At 45.0% G+C, this 22159-nt stretch overlaps 1 protein-coding gene across 7 annotated transcripts in view; it reads right to left on the bottom strand.

Annotated features, from left to right (window-relative positions):
* Window positions 1-21178, bottom strand: part of PSPC1 (paraspeckle component 1) — an 85097-nt gene extending 63919 nt beyond the window's left edge. For all 7 annotated transcript variants that reach the window (XR_005455218.1, XM_038761966.1, XM_038761968.1 and 4 more), the window contains exons 1-6: window positions 20604-21178; window positions 13307-13608; window positions 8181-8276; window positions 6891-7087; window positions 4590-4674; window positions 2185-2290 (exon numbers count right to left, since the gene is read on the bottom strand). Coding sequence is in view for 6 of the 7 variants with exons in the window: in XM_038761966.1 (XP_038617894.1) it covers window positions 2185-2290; window positions 4590-4674; window positions 6891-7087; window positions 8181-8276; window positions 13307-13608; window positions 20604-21110 (1293 nt within the window). In the remaining variant the exon portion in view is untranslated. The remainder of the gene's footprint in view (window positions 1-2184; window positions 2291-4589; window positions 4675-6890; window positions 7088-8180; window positions 8277-13306; window positions 13609-20603) is intronic.
* Window positions 21179-22159: the final 981 nt, after the last annotated feature.

Raw genomic sequence — 22159 nt, forward strand, 5'->3', positions numbered from 1 at the left:
GAAACAACCCTTTAGGCCACTTCCCAAATGAATTCCATAAGTATCAACAAACAAAAACCATCACCCCAATATATCAACAAAGACATGCTCCCAAACTATCTCAGCACTTGGAGTACCAACAGGAAAACGTTCCAAAAAGAAGAAAAGTAACTAGGAAGGAAAAAAGCAGTTTAATACAGTTTAACCTTAAATCGAATACAATCAACATGTACAACCACTGACATTATGAAAGTGACTCAATTTTTCTAATGGGGCTCAACAGAATATATCTGAACTTCGATGCTAGCACTAGAGAACCTCAATAAAGAGAAAATTATTTCATTTTTACTCAAACTTACCATTTGAATCCTCCTTTTAAAATGAAGTGGGGGGAAAAAAGCATGTACATTAAGAGTGCACATTTCCAAAGCCCTTTCAATATATTATAGAAACTAGAGGCAGTGTTTTTCCCAAAACAAAGGACCTTACCATTGAACAAACAATTTTGAAATATTTAATATACTGCAAATCAGCACATGGTATTCCATTTGCCAACAAAATACACCATGGGATGGGTGGAAGTATAAGCAGAGAAAAATGGCACCATAGCCACACACTACACGTGTGCAAAATTTAGTTCCTGCCACAAAAATGAATGTAAGAGATGTACTCTATTATAAGCTATTTGCAACGCTTATACTGCAGAGATATTGGACAAATGTGCAAATCAAGAAAAAAATTTAGTGTCCTATATTAAGTAAAAGGTGATATTTTCTAGGTCAATTCTAAACAGTCAATGTTTCCTGTGCAGTGTTTTTCCTTCAATTTTGCAATACTGTATTTCTCAAATCTGTTTTTCTCTCATGAACAAGGAACAAAGCAAGTTACACTTTCTTCATTAATTTCTCGATTTCCCAATAAAACATTAGAATAAAATCTCAACTTCCACATTACAATTGCCAGGGCTCACTAGAAAATTTCTGTAAATATTCAAAAAAGCAACTTTTCCATTTGAAGCTCATTTACTGATACAACTCGGTTGTATCATATTCTCCCATATGCTTGGTACAGTGCTCTGCACATAATTAAGTGCTCAATAATTACTACCAATGATGACAAGGGGAATAATGTTTATAGAAGTGAGGGAAATTTGCAAAGGGGGAAATTTCATTGTATTTACCCCAAAGGGTATACAACCCTGAAGAAAAAGAGGTATGTCAAAAAAAAAGTTTGACTACTATTTTTTTTCAATTATATTGTTGATATAACACATCAAATTTATTCAGTAGCATATGAGATGATTGCTTTATCCTACTCTCTATGCTTTGACAAAAAAGATTCCTTGTATTTTTATTCAGAAGCATTTTGGATGCTTTCTGGACCCCTAAAACTGATTCTTCCAACATCTCCAATTTAAGATTATCCTCGCATGGTATGAAGAATCAAAAATTAATGTTTAAGTTATATTCAAGGAAAAATGCATTCCACGCAAAGGCTTCCTACATGACACATCAACGCAACAAGAGCAGGCCTGAATGTGTGGTTATACAATCACCAAAAGTACAAACAGGTATTTCCTGATGTTAACAGACACTACATAAAAAAGGGTAACTAGACCCCGGGAAACCCATGTTGCAAATTCAACTTTATACAAGTAACACTATAGACACTGTACTGTAAAATGATAAAGCTGAATTAAGTGTAAGTATGCCTACACACCTAAGTTCTTTATTTTAACCTCACTTTGACATTCTATTTGACTTCATTTGAAGTACAGTAAATGCCAACCGGAAGCTCTAAAATTTGCTAGCTTGACTTCCTGTACCTGGATAAAAGATGTTTTGTTTGAAAACAATAGCTGAAGCAAGGAGAGACACTAGACTCAGAACTTCAGGTAAGGATGAAGATTAACCTGGATTCTCACCTGCAATCTCATCTTTTTATGAGAAAGAATGCCACATATACAGAAGGATAAAATACGAATAGAAGTCAACATATGAATAAATGCAATTTTTAGGAAATTTTAGGAAATTTTTAGGAAATTTTAGGAAATTAAAGAAAACCTAATATGCACTCTAAGCAAAAAATGTTTCCCTTAAAGTATGCCAAATAATTACCTTCCAATCATCCAAGGAACCAGGATAATCATCTTTCCAAATGCCAGTTTTAAAAATTTCAAAATGAATCAATTAGCATTTCACTTACATTTTCCATATAGTTAGGTTTAAATCCTTCTTGCTGCCGTCTCATTTCTTCCTGTTCTCTGTGACGTATCATCTCCTCTTCTCGACGCCGGTGTTCTTCTTCATGTCTGAAATGATTTCTTTTATTTAGACCCCGGTAGATGTGTGAACATCACCTTTAGGACTTTAGGCGGCAACCAGTGTGTGCTGAGGGTTGTCAGAGCTACTAAAATATAAAATAAAATGAGCAGAATAAAATGTTGGGACGAGAGGGGAGGCACAGCGGGAAAGGTTCGGAGGTGAGGCGGTATCTCGTCCCAGCCAGAAAGTCCAGGGAGAGACAACATGGCCCTATTACTCCCAATGAAGTCAAATCAAGTCAATTAATAGTTTTTGTAGTCTGCCTACTGTAGAGCAGAGCACTGCACCAAGAATTTGGAAGAGTATAATAGAGGTAGAAGAAATGACGATCCCTGCCAGAAGGGTGTCACAATTAAATGAAAAATTTACTTATTGGAACAGGGGGGTCATTGATGACCTTTGAGAGAGCAGTGTCTATGGAGTGATTGGGGCAGAAGCCAGATTTGAGAGGAGCAAGAAGAGAATGTGACGAGAGGAAGTGGAGGCAGCAGGTGTAGACATCTTACTCAAGAAGTTTAGAGTGGAAGAAAGTGGAACGGTAGGAGGAAGATGGGGCACCACCTGAAGGAGGCCGTGGGGTCACGGAAAGGTCTCTGTGTCCCCTCGGCCTTCATTTCATTCCCTTGGGGAGTTAGCTATTTTCATGGCTTCAGTTATCGCCCTCCACATAAATGATATCCAAACCTGTGTCACCATCCTTAGAGTGTTGCAGTTCCTCCTGCTCCCCGGACTTTTTCACATGCAAGATTTTGAAACACTTTCACCTCAATATGGCAAAAACTGAACTGCTCATCTTCCCTTTTAAACACATTCCTTCCATCTTTCTCGCCAGTTAACACTACCAGACCTTCCTCCCCCTGAAGCTTGCAACCTTGGTGTCATTTTTAACTCCTCTCTAGTCTTCACCTCCCACACGAGGTTTGTCAAAATTCTGCCATTTTAATCTACGCACAATCGCCTGGATCCACCCGTTCCTCTCCATCTGTACAGCTGGTCACCTCCCAGTCTCCAGCCTCTGCCTCAGTTCTATCTTATGCTCTGATGCAAAGAGATAATCTTCTAAACAAGTTGCTCACGACACAACACCTCCTTCCTCAAAAACCTCCACAGGCTACATACTTCTCCCTACATCAAAAAGAAACTCCTGACAACTGATGCCTAGGCTCTCCACCCCTGTTTCTGGCCAGTCATAATCCAGTAAGCTTCCATTTTCCCTAACTAGAAAACGGTGGAATTCCTCCTCCTCTGTTTCACAGTCCACACATCTGATACCATAGGAATGCTGAATGATCAACTGGACAATTAAAGCATTTGACAGTTTTAAAAAACCACTGCTAAACACAAACTGAAAATACTACATGACTCCAAAACAATGCCTTTCTATAAGTAATCAGAACAATAATTACAAATGATTTCCTTTCATAGGAGAAAGACAGAAATACATACATAAATTTAAGTTTCTCTGTTGATCAGGGAAGCAGAATAGCCTAAGGAAAAAACATGAATCCGGGAGTCAGAGGCCCTGGGTTTTAATCCCAGACCCGCTGCTTACCTATTGTGTGACCTTGGGCAAGTCACCCCTTTGCGGTGCGTCAGTCCCTTCATCTTCAAAATCGGAATCCAATACCTGTTCTCCCTCCCACTTAGAGGTGTGCTCCACACAGCACCTAATTAATCTCATATCTTATATGTCCAGCCAGCTCCTGCTCCACACCACTGGTGTCCTGAGAAGCAGGAACTCGGGTGAGGGCTCACAACCGGAGGGAAAGCTGATTTGCAGCCAGAGGGAGATAGCACACAGGATTCACTTAAAAAATACCACATTTATCATCGTCATCATCATCATCACCATTCAGCAAAACTGCTCTGGGAACCATGGAATTCCCGCCCCCTCCACCTACTTCCCTCACCACTTCCAGGCTCAGAAAACAGAAAATTCCCAACTCTTAACTGAACAAAGATTCCACAGCATCTGTCCTCCATTCCTACGGCAGGGAGGAAGGAGGAAAGATGTGAGACTTCAACTTCAAACAGTCAGGCCCTGGGGGTGGAGTCTTGGCTGTTGGCCTTCCTCTCACCCATGTGCTAATCCACTATCCAGTTTCAAATTGAGGGTTTTATTATAATCTACTTTCACTGGTCACGTACTGCTAGATTCCTCTACAATCAGATCACATTGTTTCACGGTAAGCTGAGCAACTAGCCAAAACGAAAGCTCCTTTATTGCTGTACTTTCTGACAAACTGGATTTACGAAGAGGGCATCACAATCAACTTCAATATCTACCTTAACTGTATTTGCTTCCGTTTCTGTAGCTCCTGATTTCTAAGTTCTTCCAATCTTCTCAGTTCTTCTTGGCGCCTCATCAGATCTACAAAACATAAATTTTATAAAACGGTCATTTTCCAATTTCCTTTCAAAAACAATTTCACGTAAATTCTCTTCAGGGGCACCCAGTGAAGTTTTCTCTATGGGACCGCGTTCCAGAGGTGACTGAAGTTTACTGGTGGGCCCAAGGTGGGGATGCCATGATGTCTCAACAAACGTTCGGGCTCTAGCCTGGGAAAGTTCCAGCCAGCTCCCATTCCATGCCACTGCTGCCCTGAGAGGCAGGAACTCGGGTGAGGGCTCACAGTGGGAGGGAACGCTGCCTTACATCTAGAGGGAGATGGGCTGCCAAAGGAAAAACCCAGTCTGGGTGTGCCATCCCGCAGGCTCTGCGAGCCCGCCAAAACCAGGCTGGGCAGAACTGGTCAGTAGTGGCAGGAGGCCTCTCCCAGCCACCAAAAAGCTGGTTCCAGAGCATGCTCAAATTGAGCCAGGTAATTCCTGGGCAGTGGGGCTGCCGGAGCTGAGGCCAGGAGGACCTGGTCTGGCCAGCCTTGTCTGACTGGCCCTGCAGTCCTTGGGCAGGCAGCATTGCCTCTTGGCAGGAGCCTTCACCTTCTTCAGGAATGTGGGGTGCTGGGAGGGGGAGAAAAAGGGGGTAGAGGTGTGGAGTAGCTGGCAATCGCCTAACACTTTGACTAGAGCAGGGTCCACAGGGCCTGGCACAATAGCCCCACCTGCCTCTCCATGCCTTCAGACTTACTCCCACCTACACTCAACTTTCTTCAATATTCTGAAGTCAGCAATAGAAAACTGGGCAACAACAGAAAAAAACCATATCACTTTCCTCCCACTCATACCTCTCTTGCATCCCGTAACCTCCAAACTCAAAGGCCTAGACATCCTACCTCCTGGCAGGAGCCAACTTGGGCTCTCTCCTCTCCTATACCAGCTTCCAAATCTCATTGTCTGCCTGCAGTTTAATAAACAATAATAAAAGGCTTCTGAAGAAGGGAATGTTACAATGAGATTAATACTTCACAAAGATTACTTTTTTTATATTGGGTCTAGGATACTTATCATCATCAATCGTATTTATTGAGCGCTTACTGTGTGCAGAGCACTGTACTAAGCGCTTGGGAAGTACAAATTGGCAACATATAGAGACAGTCCCTACCCAACAGTGGGCTCACAGTCTAAAAGACTTATAAAAGACTACTGATGTTTATAGAGGGAAAAGCATGAATTTCCGAAAATATAAATCTAGTAGAAGTCCTCTTTGGTCAGCCTTTCCTATAAATGGAACTGAAGGACTATACTTCAACAAATTATTTACTAAGCACTCTTAAATGCACTGTACCATACTAGGCACTAGTAATTTTAAATACTATTAAGTAGTGAAAGTAACATTCACTGGACAGGGGACTTTCAAAGGACAGTTTCATTATTCGATAATAATGGCTGCTTCTTAGTATTTTACAAACAAAACAGAATACTGTGATAGGAAATTGTTTAATTCTGGATGGAACAGAAGTAGTGTGGCCTAGTGGAAAGAGCATGGGCCTTGGAGTTGGGGGACTCGGGTTCTAAGCTCCAAATAGTTGCTTTGTGGCCTTGGGCAGATCATTTGACTGCTCTTTGTTTAAATACCATAAAAAACAGAAACACTTATCTAACATAATAAATGGGTTCAATGGCACCCATCACTTTCCTTTTCTCCACTTTCACCTATAAAATTACACATTTTCTGCTTTATAATTTGTCGGAAAATTGCATTTGAAATGAGTAAATTGGCCCAATCTTCAGCATGTCTGAAGTTCTAAATGAAGCCCCCAAGTTTTAAGAGCCCTGGTTTTTCCTCATGCCTTTTTCCTCTCCCACCCCTACCACGATCTTGCTTCTCTCCATCTTTCCTTCACCTCTCTACCCATCACTCTCCTTTGTACATATGGTTTAGTAGCCAGTCAGCAATACAATCCAAGGCATAGCTCCTCAGGCCCAAGGATACTGGCAAAATGTGCCACTCACTGTCCCACTGTAGGCCACAACTGGGCCACTGGAGAAAGAAGTGGCCATGCCCATAACAAACACACCTGTACTTTTTTGATGGGGCAAATCAGCAAGGCCTGGACCTTTCGCTCATCCATTTTCAAACAAGGAAAAGAGGGGAAAATATCATTCAAGAGGCCACAGACCCTCCTTCCAACCTTTAGAGGAAAAACAAGCTACAATCGAGACCAGGTGACAGCTGTTTTTTACCTTGCCTCATCAACATTAACTGATGTTCATGTCTCGCTGCTTCCATTTCTGCTTCTAGTTTCTCTTTGGCTTCTCTGATGTTTCTGTCAACCTGCTCTCGCTGTTGCTTTTCCATCTCATCAAGAGCTTTCCATCGAGATGCATACTCAAATTCAAATGTCCCAGGCTGAGCAAAACGTGGCGGCTGCTCTCTCTCCCTAATACAAATTTGCACAGTTAACGCAGAGCACAAAATGTATGTCTGAAGGACACCGCTATTCAAATGTTTGTTTGGAATACTATAGAGCATATTTCTAATTTTAAGTCTGTTTGAATAATGAAAATTTTAAAAACGCAATGATTTTGGTTAGAATGTCTAAATCCCAAAATTCTTTGACAGCACTTTCTTTTAAAATAATGTTAGGGGCCTAAAACGCTCAAAATAGTCTTCTATTTCACTTCAGTTTTACAAGTGATATTTGAATTTCTTAAAAATATGATACTTAAGCATTATTTTATCAAGTAGGCCCCCAACGTTTCCCCCAGAAAAGGGAACAAGCAGATCATTAAATCTTTGAAATAAAGTTAACACATATGTATTCATACCACAGCAATTTCCTTTCTAAAGCAATCACGCAAACCAATCTTATTTATTGGGCGCTTACTGTGTGCAGAGCACTGTACTAAGCGTGTGCAAAAGTACAATATAACAGTTGATGGCCACATTCCCTGCCCACACTGAGCTTACAATCTAGAGGGGGAAACAGACATTAATACGGATTACAGATATAGACATAGGTATTGTGGAGTTGAGGGTGGGGTGAAGAAAGGATGCAGATCCAAAGGCACTCCTACAAATTCTCCAAGTGCCACACAGGTGAATACACTGACTGCGTACAGGCAGGAAGTGTTGGAATGGGTAGGTGCTACAGTGAAAGTTTCCCTTCACATAAAGTTTCACATGAAATCAACTCTTGTGTCCGATATAGGACTGAGTGTACATGTATCCAACGCTGTACATATGCAAATGGCATCTTAGCAAAGCAAAAAAAGAAATCCTAAAAAAGAAAATATCTTTTTGCCTTTTACCCGGAACTTTTCTCCCATTCATATATTTATTAAAATTACTGCATACGTTCGCAGGCAAACCTCCCCTTCCGTCTTTCTCTCTGTCCCCTGAGTTGCCACATCAATAACACCGGAGGGGTCACGCTGACCTTTCCTAGCCATCACACTTAAATGATCAATTATTGGGACTTAGCCAAGACTGTTCACACTATCCCTGGAACAACATTCTCAGAAGAAACTTACTTGTGATACTGTTGGGTTTTTTGCATTAATTTCTCTGGTAATCCATCTTCATCATCAAATTGCTCCATGGGTTCTACAATGACTGGGCGAGGAGTACTGAAAAAGATGATTTTATAGAGCTTGATTTCAGATCAATCCACTGTGACTGGTATGGGATGGTTTTCTGATTTTCTTCAAGCTCTGAGTAGATATTACATAACATGAGCAATTTCCACCTTGAATATTGGGGGGGGGGGGGGGGGGGGCGGGAATGCCTAAGGTTCCCAAAAACAAATGTGGTAACCACCCAAGAGCGCTCCTGATCATCTCCCGGTCAGATTCCACCAAAGGAACTCAATAAATAATTTGGTGGAACGTTGGAACTCCACACTAGATTTATGATATTCTGTCAGAACTGCTTAAATATTTCCAAATGCAAGCAAGGGAAAATGTGCCAAAGGGACTCACATTTGTAGCTCAGGAAACCCGCCATGACAATGTGGGATGCACAACTAGAATTATGACTGAAATTTTTCAGGAATTGGCGGGGGGGAAGGGATCAGGGGAATTCCAGCCGCTGTTTTCTCTTGGTGGCAATGTTTTGCATTGCTCGGGTCTTTAACCTAGGACTCACCCCAGGGCCCAGTCCAAGTCCAGTGGACACCAATTAATCACTGAATAATCACTGAGCACTTACAGTGTGCAGAGCACTGAATTAAGCATTTGGGAGAGTACAACACAACAGAATGTCCCGGGCCCACAGGGAACTTTACGGTGTAGTGAGGGAATGAGAAACTAAATTCTGGGTTCAGCAGGTTTCTTAGTAGTAGTCGTGTTTATCGAGCATGCACTTGGTGCAGCACTCTGTTCCAAACACTTTGGGAGGAGAGAAAGAATAAGCTACACTTTCCCTGCCCACAAAGACCTTACACTCCAATGGGGGAGGACAAATCTACAAACACCTACACAAGCAGTCAGATAAGCCAATAAGCACCCATACAATACTGTTGAGAATCATATAAATAAGAGGAAGCCAAGACAAAGGTAAGCTCATGGAAAGCAACAGTTTTCTAATGCCTGTTCAACGACAGACCGCATGTTTGGGTGTAGACACACCACACAATACAACCTGGAAAATGCGGTTATCGTATGGGGTATCTTTTCAAAGACATGCATTTCATAAACACTTAGTACAGTGCTCTGCACACAGGAGGCGCTCACTAAATACAACTGAATGAATAACTTAGAAGCCGTTTCAGAACCTCTAGAAAAGAAATATGACATTCCATAGAGAAGCAGAGGAAAAAGGAAAAAGCACAGGTCTGGGGGTCAGAGGACCTGGGTTCTAAACCCGGCTCTGCCATTTATCCACTATGTGACTTGGGCAAACCACTTAACTTCTTTGTGCCTCAGTTTCTTCAACTGTAAAACAGGTTTCGATACATGTTCTCCCTCACACTGTGAGGCCACTAGGGGACAGAGATTGTCCAACCTAATGATGATTATGGTATTTGTTAAATGCATACAATAACAATAATAGTATTGGTTAAGCACTTAGGATGTGCTAAGCACTGGGGTTGATACAAGGTAATCAGGATGTCCCACAGGGGGCTCACAGTCTTCATCCCCATTCTGCAGATAAGGTAATTGAGGCACACAGAAGCTAAGTGGCTTGCCCTAGGTCCCACAGCAGACAGGTGGCGGACCCGGGATTAGAACCCATGTCCTCTGATTTCCAAGTCTGTGCTCTTTCCACTAAGCCATGCTGCTTCTCTGTTATGTTAAGCACAGTTCTAAGCACAGGGTAGATGTGTTAATTACATTGGTCATAGATCTTGTTTCACATGGCGCTCCCCGGTCTAAGTATGGAGGTAGAACAGGAACTGAATCTCCACTTTACAGTTGAGGAAACTGAGGCACAGAGAAGAGCAGTAACTGCCCCAGGGTCACACAGCCGACAAGTGGCAGAGCCAGGATTAGATCCTCTGAGTTCCAGGCCCGGGCTCGCACCGCTAGGCTCCGCTGATCCACTAATCACCTTATATCTCCTCCAGCACTTAGCACAGTGCTTGACACACAGAAGGCACTTAACACATACAAATAATTATTATTATGCTACTCTGTCACTAATCCATGGTTTATTCTTCCTTAAAGTAATTCAAATCAAAATATCACAATTTAAAATAAATGACCTGTAATAAGATTACAAGTCCTGGCAGTAGTAGATTTAGAAACCTGTGGGCAAGAATCATGTCCAACTCTGTTGTATTTCCCAAATACTTAGTACCATGCTCTGCCCAAAATAAATTCTTCGTACCATCAGTAGACTGACTGTTGTACTGGTATTCTCAACTTGGGTGAAGAATTACCCCAACTTCAGCTATACACTGGCCTTCCTTCCTTTTTCCTTCCATTGTGGCAGACTGTTTCCTACTGAATATTACTGCACTTCTCTCTTCATTAGAGTTATATCCTTCAATTGATTCATTTATAAACAAATCCAGTTTCTTAAATGGAGACTTTCTGGTCTCAATTTTAGCCAATTCAGGGAAAACCTTAACTTCAGCTCTTTGGGCACCATAAAATGATACGCTGGATGGTCCAAGTTGGACGAGCTCCTCGATGCACGATGATTCTTCTGAGTAAAAGGCAAATGCCGATGAAATGCCCGTTGTGGGCAGGGAATGGGTCTAGCAACCCTAGCTGATCTCTCCTTCACTGCAATCTGGCATTTCCTCCTGCCTTCAGGACATCTCTACTTGGCTGTCCCACCGACACGTCAAACTTGCCCAAAACAGCACTCCTCATATTCCCAAAAAACTCTTGTCCTCCCCGGTTTGACTTTCCTATCACTGCAGGCAGTACCACCATACTACTCGCTGTATCTCAGTCTTGTCTATCGCACCACTGACCGCTCGCCTACGTCCTACCTCTGGCTTGAAACATCCTCCCTCTTCTTATCTGACATACTTTCACTCTCCCCATCTGCAAAGCCTTATTAAAAACACATCTCCTCCAAGAGACCTTCCCAAACTCTCACTTCCACTTCTCCCACTCCCTTCTGCGTCAACCTAGCACTAAGATTTGCACGCTTTATTCACAGCCCCACAGCACTTACGAATATACCTGTAATTTATCTTTATTTATATTAATGTCTGTCTCCCCTCTCTGGACTGTAGACTCAAAGGGAACGTGTCTACCAACTCTTACACTGAACTCTCCCAAGAGCTTGGTACAGTTCTCTGCACACAATAGGCGCTCATTAAATATCTGCACTACCGGCATCATCAATTTCTAAGCTAAGGGGCCTGCCTAGTTCAACAACTTGTTGGGCTATTTTCAGGGATTTAACACTTGAAAAAAATCAAACCAACTGTGGATAGAGCTTCCTCCAAGACTCATTCACTACTGATACCTTAATCTCAGCCCAGATAAAAAGACGCGGAGAGGGCTCCACAGTCTACTCAACTGCAGTACTCAGCCAGAACATTTAATCTGGATGAGCACAGGCATAGGGTTAGTTCATTCATTCACTCATTCCTTCATTCAACTGTATTAATGAGCACTTTGTGCAAAGCACTGTACTAAGCCCTTGGGAGAGTACAACTGAACAATAAATAGACACATTCCATACCCACAACAAGTTTAAGGCAGGCTGAACGGCCAAGGTAATGGTATCGTGGGGTGTTGTAACCCACGGTAAAAGATAACACAAAACAGGCTGTGTCCTTGAGGTGTCTGTGATCTGGTGTATGCCTGAATCTGCCCTCATGTCTAGATGTCCCAGAATATACTAACCCCTCTACAGCCTTAGCAGCTTTATCACAAAAATTTATGAGGAAAGGTGTGACTCTCCTCAAGCAAAAGCTTTGTATCCAAGGAGAGAAAGGGAAAGCCTGCTACCCCCTCCGCACCCCCCACTCCAAAAAACAGTACCAGGCACGGAAAGCATTAAGAAACAACCCTTTTGTGTTAAAAATGTGGCTGGGACTGTGGGTTCTGTATTGGCCTTTTCACACAGGTGCACATAAGCACATCATGGTGTTTCCTTCAACTATGAAGGGCTACTATATATATACTATGTATAGTATATAAATATATGTGTATGTGTGTGTATCTATATATAAAACAAAACTCTCCTCCCACCAGCCTTGATCTTTTCCCTAGCGTTGTGTTTCTAAGCATTTAACACAATGCTCCACCATCAGTAGTTGCACAATACCGTTGCTGTTGTCACCCCAGAATTCAATGTGGCAAGCACCATCATCTTAAAAACCGCAAATTCTGTTCTAGGTATCCAGCGCATCATCTAAAATGAGCCCAATTTATTTAGAATTTTGAGTGGACTTCAAAGGTATCCCAGATAATGGACTTTGAAGGTTTTTTTTTTTAATTGTTGTTTTTGTTTTGGTGAACTGACCCAAGCCTGAGGAAGAACAGCTAGCTACATGTATTCCAAGACACAGGAAACAGAAGTAAGCTAACGATGATGCCTGAGTTCAGATGAAATGAGGTAAGAATTTTAGGGATATTAAAACAGGAACTGCTCTACGGAACATTTTTCAAAATTGCTTCCCTATACTCTGCTCTACTGCCCCTCCCTTTTTCACATTTTTTCACATTGCTGGGTCTCTACTTGAGGCTCAAATGTCACCTCCCCGTTTCCCATGATGGTGAGAAGTGGGAGAGGATACTTTCTTCCTCTGCTTTTTTTAAAAGTTAGGATGAGAAGTTGCTGGGGTTTAGGATTTCCATTTAGAAGTGGTGGCCCTTCGGGGCCCAGTAATTCTGTCTTGGAATTGGGCAGATTTTCAGAATCAAGGCATTGGAAATCCCTAGAAGGGATTCACCATTCACACATTGCTTTCTTTTTTCCACCAAAATATTATGAAGTCATGAATGCACAAAACTTCCTTGAGAGATCAGGTATAATAAAGTTAACAGGCTCCTGGAGTAGAAAAGAAAATCCTGGACCCAAAATTATAGAAAAAAAAAGAAAGAAAATTAGTGGAGGAAATATAAAACAATATTGTTTACCAGTCCGGAAACTACCTACCTCTATGTTTTTCACCCACTCCCAAAGACTTCAAGAGTCTCGCATTGAGTAAAATGCTTTTTTCAGGCATCAAACAGCAGAATTAACTTACGTTGTTAACAAGAATGCCCCATCTCCACATCTTTCAAGAGCCTTCCGTGCTGGAGGTTTTGCCGCAAACTCCACAAACCCTTTTCCTGTCGCTCTACCTCGATCATCCACTACAACAACAGCTTTCTCCACTGGCCCGAACTGAGAAAACGCTTGTTCTAGAAGCTCGTTGGAAACCACAGGTGAAAGGTTCTTGACAGTTAAGGCAGCTCCATGTGTAGCAAAGCGAATTCGGAGTGGTCTGCTCTTCAAAATAGTGCCATCAAGCTCTGCCTTTGCAATTTCAGCCAGTGTTCGGGATTCCTTTTAGAAAAAAAAATATACTTTTATAACTGATACTACATGTTGTCAGTCCCACTGTTCTTCGATAGGACACCGAGAAAAATCTTGGCTACCCAATATTCCCCGAGTTGATTCTACAACGCTTTTTGCTACTGACATTTTCAACTGAAAGAATGACTGTGGATATTGCTTTCTAATCTAAGAAATATTCTTAACCTGTACTTTTTATTAAAAAATACGTAATACTGTAGCTGTCTATAAGACTTACCAATCCAAAAAAATGTGTTAAAAGTGGTATTTTAAATGCCATTAGACATTGTAGTATACAAATGTCACAAGTGATTTAAAGGCCTTTTTCTTTTCCTGGCCAAACAATTATATAGGAAATTTCAGCCGGATTTTTTTTAAAGGAAGTATTTCCACATAGGTAACCTTTTAAAAAATATGGAATCTGACAGTGTGGGCACTGATGGGGGGTGGGGGGACTTCACATTATTTCATTTTATCTGGGACACTGAGTTTTTATTTAGGAAGTAACCACCATCTCTAACTGCCCTCTCTTGTATTTACCATATTTGGCTGAATTGGTATACCAAATAAAGAGGAATCTGAATGGAATTTGTGTGTGCAATAGATATCCTTACAGGAATTTACTGCCAAACTGCATCTGAACCCTCCATGGTCATTGCATCAGCTCCTTTGAAGTGTTTCAGGTTGCCCAAGCTTGGGGATATGCTTTAAAAATGAGCCACCTCTTGGTCCTCAAAGGGAAAAAGTTCTGCTGTCCCCTGACACACACACACTTTTTTTTCCTCCTCTTAGTTTGTGAGCCCAAGGGACAGGTACCATGTTGAATTCCCACCTGTGTATTTTCTACCAGCACTTAGTGAAGCAACATGGCATAATGGAAAAGAGCCCAGTCCTGGGAGTCAGAGGACCTGGGTTCTAATCCCAGCTCTGCCACGTCTGCTGTGTGGGACCTTGGGCAAATCCCTTAACTTCTCCGTGACTGTTACCTCATCTCTGAAATGGGGATTAAGACTGTAAACCCCATGTGAAACACGGACTGTGTCTGATCTAATCGGCTTGAATCTACCCCAGTGCTTGGTACAGTGCCTGACATATAACAAGAGTTTCAACAAACAAGGGGGAAAAAGATAAGGGGGGAAAAAAATCTCTGTGCCTGAGTCCCTCACTTGCACAATGGGGACTCAAATCCGTTCCCCCTCCTACACTGTGAGTCCCATGTGAAACCTGATTACCCTGTAATTACCCCAGCCCTTAGTTCAATGCTAGACACATAGAAAGCACCTAAAATCACAATTATTATTATTATTACAGGGCTCTGCAAGTAAGGGCTTAATAAACCCCAGCGCTTAGAACACTACTGGCACAGAGTAAGTGCTTGACATATACCATTAAAAATAAATACTATTACTATTATTACATGGGTTTGGTAATTAGTTGGTATTTAACTTCCAAAGTAATCTCTCCCTTCCAAAGCAGAAGCCACATACCCTTTAAATGGAAGAAAAAGAATACTGTTTGACAGACTTCAATTTTCAATGAAATGGGTAGTTTTGTACATACAAAACTTGAAGAATTCTAAATTGAGCCTCAGGTACCCCTAACGTCTTTTACGAGCCACTTTCTCCCTAACTGCCTCCAACTTGCTGAGATGCTAAAACCAGGCTATCAAACCTTGATGCCCGCCAGATGAATTGTAGTTGGTGGGAGGGTGTTGTGGGTGACAAGGATCGTTTCTTCATAGGGTCTGACAGGCAAGCCCCACTCCAGAACCATTTTTTCTTTCCTTTAAATCAGATTCAGTGTTAATATTAAGGCCTCCTTTTTTAAATGTCGCCCCTTCCAGGAAGCATGCTCTAATTGATCCCTCCACCCTCCTACTCCAGTCATTCCACTGATGGATGGACAATCTGCGCAGAATGACAGATGAGCCTTGGTCCTGATGCTTCAGGGCTGCGAAGCCCCAAGGAGGAACTGAGTATAGTGCCAGAGGTCTGCAAAATGCCACCAAGTGCTTCTGCTGGGGCAGAGTACAACATGAGGGCAGGCGGGGAAGGCGCATAGCAAAGTGAGAATGAAGGGTTTCTCCTCATGGGACTCGCTTATGGCCAAGTGACCTCTCAACATGGTGCCATGTTGTGCTGCAGCAACAAGACCCAGAGGGTAGCTGCTCCTGTCTTTGCTGGCCACACTGGCCAACTATTTTTCAGAACTCCCGTACACATCAAGAAGTGCCCTAGGCTGCTCTCTGACTGAATTAGTGATGTTTGGTATTATTTGTGAAACACCTACTATGCACCAAGCACTAAGGCAGACAGAATATAAACAAATCGGACAAAGCTTCTTGGTCAGAAAGTTTCATCCCTGGAGGCACAGCCCCTAAAGGCAGGGACAGTACTAGAACCCAAGTCTCCTTTCTGTATTTTTACAGTCCTCACAAGCACTTACTAAGCTCATTGCACTCGGCTGGCCCTCAACAAATACCATCACCACGAATATCATTTGGAATTATACTGACTACATTTGTAAAGTCACTAGCACAGATTTCAGGGACTCGGCCCTGTAACTGAGTATAGAGCACACTTTAACATGAACCGTTTTTACTGCTTGCAGTTTGGAAAGCAGCATGGCCTGGTGTAAAGAGCCCAGGACTGGGAGTCGGGACACTCAACTCCCAGCTCAGGCCACTTATCTGCTGAATGACCTAGGGCAGACCACCTAACTTATCTATACATTGGGGATTAGAAACCTGTTCTCTCACCCCCTTTCTGAGCCCCACCTTGGGCAGGGGCTGACTGAGATGTGATTACGCTACAGCTACCGTGCTTGGCGCTCGGCCCCAAATTACAGCTACTGAGCCCTCACACAGTGCTCTGCACACAGTAAGCGCTCAATAAATACGATTGAATGAATAAGAAAACCAGAATCCAGTTCACAGACTGTATTCTCCATTTTCCCACAAACACTATATTATAAACGGAGAGATCACAACGTTTCTATTTGGCTATGGAATTCTTAATGAAATAGAGTTCATTATAATGACACCACCAGGGGCCAACTTTCACTTTCTGATAAATTCAATGGCTTCCTTTCCATAATTTGACTCCTACTGGAAAGAACTACGGTATGTGGGCCAACAAATATCTTGTTTGCTTAAAAAAACCTATTACTTTGTCATCTAACGGTCTGTGACTGATATTTACTCCGTGTGTCTAATATCCACGTTTCTAAAACCTGTCCATGTTCTGCCACCGATCAAGATCGGTTCTGAGGGGAATAGATATTTGCCTTTTATAATTCCTGTGGTAAAACTTTCATGACCATGAACCGCAAACTGGTTTGAGGGTATAGCCAAGTTCTACCACCACTCCAATCGTCTTCTCACTGGGAACGGCCGCTCCCATGACAAACCCCTGCCCTTCGCCAAGCGTTCTCCAGCAGGATGACACCAAAGCCATAGAAAGTGGATCTATTGGCGCGGTATTCCGTTTTTAATAGGTGCGGCCCGTTTCCATTGTTCATCCAATTCTGGGGGCCGGAGTTACGCCCCAGAGTCACTTTCTTTTCCTACTTGGGACCTCTCCGGTGGCGCTCACCATCTAGGAATGAAAACCGCGGAGTTCCCAATGCCGAGGTTCCCCCGGACGGGCCCGGGCTTGCCTGCGGTTCTCGAACACCGATGGACGGATGTATGCCTGCTTCCCCCCTTCAAGACTGTGACCCCATTGTTGGGTAAGGTTTGTCTCTGCTGCTGAACTGTACTTTCCAAACGCTTAGTACAGTGCTCTGCACACAGTAAGCGATCAATACGTACGACTGAATGGATGGATGAATGGATGTCTGGTTCCCCCCTTCTAGACTGTGAGCCCGTTGTTGGGTAAGGTTTGTCTCTGCTGCTGAACTGTACTTCAATCAATCAATCGTATTTACTGAGCGCTTACTGTGTTCAGAGCCCTGTATTAAGCATTTGGGGAGACCAAGTTGGCAACATATAGAGACAGTCCCTACCCAACAGTGGGCTCACAGTCTAGAAGGGGGAGACAGAGAACAAAACCAAACGTATTAACAAAATAAAATAGAATAGATATGTACAAGTAAAATAGAGTAATAAATATGTACAAACATATATACATATATACAGGTGCTGTGGGGAAGGGAAGGAGGGAAGGAGGTAAGACGGGGGGATGGAGAGGGGGACAAGGGGGAGAGAGAGATAATCATATTGATTGAGCGCTTACTATGTGCAGAGCACTGTACTAAGCGCTTGGGAAGTACAAGTTGGCAACATATAGAGGTGGTCCCTACACAACAACGGACACACAGTCTACAGTGCAGAGAAGCAGCGTGGCTCAGTGGAAAGGGCAAGGGCTTTGTAACCAGAGGTCATGGGTTCGAAACCCGGCTCCACCACATGCCTCCCGTGTGACTTTGGGCAAGTCGCTTAACTTCTCGGAGCCTCAGTTACCTCATCTGTAAAATGGGGAGGTTCAATCAATCGTATTTATTAAGCGCTTACTGTGTTCAGAGCCCTGTACTAAGCGCTTGGGAAGTCCAAGCTGGCAACATATAGAGCCGGTCCCTACCCAACAGTGGGCTCACAGTCTAGAAGGGATGACTAGGGGATGACTGTGAGCCCCACGTTGGACAACCTGATCACCCTGTATCACCCCCCCCCATCAATCAATCGTATTTATTGATCACTTACTGTGTGCAGAGCCCTGGACTAAGCGCTTGGGAAGTCCAAGTCGGCAACATATAGAGACAGTCCCTACCCAACAGTGGGCTCACAGTCTAGAAGGGATGACTAGAGGATGACTGTGAGCCCCACGTGGGACAACCCGATCACCCTGTATCCCCCCCATCAATCAATCGCATTTATTGAACGCTTACTGTGTGCAGAGCCCTGTACTAAGCCCTTGGGAAGTACAAGCTGGCAACATAGAGAGACAGTCCCTACCCAACAGTGGGCTCACAGTCTAGAAGGGATGACTAGAGGATGACTGTGAGCCCCACGTGGGACAACCCGATCACCCTGTATCCCCCCCCATCAATCAATCAATCAATCGTATTTATTGAGTGCTTACCGTGTGCAGAGCCCTGTACTAAGCGCTTGGGAAGTACAAGTTGGCAACATATAGAGACAGTCCCTACCCAACAGTGGGCTCACAGTCTAGAAGGAATGACTAGAGGATGACTGTGAGCCCCACGTGGGACAACCCGATCACCCTGTATCCCCCCCATCAATCAATCAATCATATTTATTGAACGCTTACTGTGTGCAGAGCCCTGTACTAAGCCCTTGGGAAGTACAAGCTGGCAACATAGAGAGACAGTCCCTACCCAACAGTGGGCTCACAGTCTAGAAAGGATGACTAGAGGATGACTGTGAGCCCCACGTGGGACAACCCGATCACCCTGTATCCCCCCCCATCAATCAATCAATCGTATTTATTGAGCGCTTACTGTGTGCAGAGCACTGGACTAAGCGCTTGGGAAGTCCAAGGTGGCAACATAGAGAGACAGTCCCTACCCAACAGTGGGCTCACAGTCTAGAAGGGATGACTAGAGGATGACTGTGAGCCCCACGTGTGGGACAACCTGATCACCCTGTATCCCCCCCCCACAATCAATCGCATTTATTGAGCACTTACTGTGTGCAGAGCCCTGTACTAAGCGCTTGGGAAGTCCAAGCTGGCAACGTAGAGAGACGGTCCCTACCCAACAGTGGGCTCACAGTCTAGAAGGGATGACTAGAGGATGACTGTGAGCCCCACGTGGGACAACCTGATCACCCTGTATCCCCCCCATCAATCAATCAATCGTATTTATTGAGCGCTTACTGTGTGCAGAGCCCTGTACTAAGCGCTTGGGAAGTCCAAGCTGGCAACATAGAGAGACAGTCCCTACCCAACAGTGGGCTCACGGCGGCTAGAACAGCAATTTGCACATAGTAAGGGCTTAACAAATACCATCATTATTATCATCATCACCATCAATCGTATTTACTGAGCGATTACTATGAGCAGAGCACTGTACTAAGCGCTTGGGAAGTACAAATTGGCAATATATACAGACAGTCCCTACCCAACAGTGGGCTCACAGTCTAAATTATTGTGATTAGAGGGGGCGGCCCGGGCCCTCGCCTTTGTTCGTACCCAGAAATTTCTGGAAGCGTCCGGGCGGCGGGGGGGAGGGCAGGGGGCCGCGCCAGCCCTCGCCCCGCCTCCGCCGGACCCCCGGCCGACCCCCGCTCGGCCGCCCAACCACCGCTAGACGAATAATAATAATAATGGTATCTATTAAGCGCTTACTATGTGCAAAGCACTGTTCTAAGCGCCGGGGAGGTCACAAGGCGATCAGGTTGTCCCACGGGGGGGCTCACAGCCTTAAGCCCCATTTTACAGACGAGGTCGCTGAGGCCCAGAGAAGTGAAGCGACTTGCCCAAAGTCACCCAGCCGACAATCGGCGGGGCCGGGCTTCGAACCCACGACCTCTGGCTCCAAAGCCCGGGCTCTTTTCCACTGAGAAGAGAAGCAGCGTGGCTCAGTGGAAAGAGCCCGGGCTTTGGAGTCAGGGGTCGTGGGTTCGAATCCCGACTCCTCCACATGTCTGTTGCGTGACCTTGGGCAAGTCACTTCACTGAGCCTCGGCGACCTCATCTGTAAAATGGGGGTGAAGACTGTGAGCCCCAGGTGGGACAACTTGATCAATCAATCAATCGTACTTACTGAGCGCTTACTATGTGCAGAGCACTGTACTAAGCGCTTGGGAAGTCCAAATTGGCAACATATAGAGACGGTCCCTACCCAACAGTGGGCTCACTGTCTAAAAGGGGGAGACCTTGTATCCCCCCCAGCGCTTAGAACAGCGGTTTGCACATAGTAAGCGCTTGACGAATGCCGCCGCCACCATCATCCTCCTCACGGAGCCACGCCGCTCCTCGAATCTCCCGGGATCTCCGGCCGGTCGGCCCCGGGGGCGGGCTCACCAGGCGGATGAAGCCGAAGCCGCGGTCCCGGTTGATGAAGACCTCGCTGGGCTCCCCGTAGCGCTCGAAGAGGCGCTTGAAGTCCTCCTCGGTGATGTCGGTGGGCAGGTTCCCCACGAAGAGGCGGCAGCGCTGGGTGTAGGTCTTCTCGCCGGGCTTCAGGAAGCTCTTGATGTCGATGGTGAAGCCCGGGACCGGGACCGGGACCGGGACCGGCGGTGGGGCCGGCGCCGGCGCCGCCGCCGCCACGGTCACCGCGGCGGCCTCCTCCTCCGGGCGCTCCTCGGGGGCCGCCGCGGGGGGCGGGGGAGACGCCGGCTCGGCCTTCACGGTCAGCGCCATGGCGGCCGCCGTCGTCGTCGCCGTCGCGGTCGTGGTCTCCCCATCGCCGCCGGCCGCCGCGGCCGCCACCACCGCCGCCGCGGCCGCCGCGGCCGCCGCCTCCAAGGCCCTGAGGCGGGCCGGGTTCTTCTCGATGCGCACTTGCTTCAGGTTCCCGCGCAACATGGCGGCTCCTCCCGGTGCCTGGCTGGGCGGCCCGGCCCGGCCGCCTCGGCCACCAGCGACCCTGCCAAAATGGCGCCGCGCGGAGCTGCGGCTACTTGGAGCGCCTCGAGCGCGGCCCCGCCCCCAGCGCGCATGCGCTCGCGCTGGAACGTTGGCCGCTGTGACGTCACCGGGCCTCGGCGCGCGCGCGCGCGCGCGGCGGGCGGCCGTTGCGGCCTCGCTGAGGCCCGCGGACAAAGCCCCAGCTGAGGCCCCTGCCAATCAATCGATCAATCAATCGTATCGATTGAGCGCTTACTGTGTGCAGAGCACTGGACTAGTCAATCAATCGTATTTATTGAGCGCTTACTATGTGCAGAGCACTGTACTAAGCGCTTGGGAAGTACAAATTGGCAACATATAGGGACAGTCCCTACCCAACAGTGGGCTCGCAGTCTGAAAGGGGGAGACGGAGAACACAACCAAACATACTAATAAAATAAATAGGATAGATATGGACAAGTAAAATAAATAAATAAATAAATAGAGTAATAAATATGTACAAATATATATACATATACACAGGTGCTGCAGGGAAGGGAAGACTAAGCGCTTGGGAAGTCCCAGTTGGCAACATAGAGAGACGGTCCCTAGCCAACAGTGGGCTCACAGTCTAGAAGTGGGATGCCCTTTTAAATACGATTTTAAATAATCGTATTTATTATTTGTTTATTTATTCAAGGCCCTACGATTGATGATGATTTATTGAGCGCTTACTGTGTGCAGAGCGCTGCACTAAGCGCTTGGGAAGTACCAGTTGGCAACATGGAGAGACGGTCCCTACCTAACAGTGGGCTCACAGTCTAGAAGGGGGATGCCCTTTTAAATACGATTTTAAATAATCGTATTTATTTATTATTTATTTATTTATTTATTCAAGGCCCTATGATTGATGATGATGATGATTTATCGAGTGCTTACTGTGTGCAGAGCACTGCACTAAGCACTTGGGAAGTACCAGTTGGCAACATAGAGAGACGGTCCCTACCCAACAGTGGGCTCACAGTCTA

The sequence above is a fragment of the Tachyglossus aculeatus genome, chromosome 20 (genome assembly GCF_015852505.1).
Source record: "Tachyglossus aculeatus isolate mTacAcu1 chromosome 20, mTacAcu1.pri, whole genome shotgun sequence".
NCBI lineage: Eukaryota > Metazoa > Chordata > Mammalia > Monotremata > Tachyglossidae > Tachyglossus > Tachyglossus aculeatus.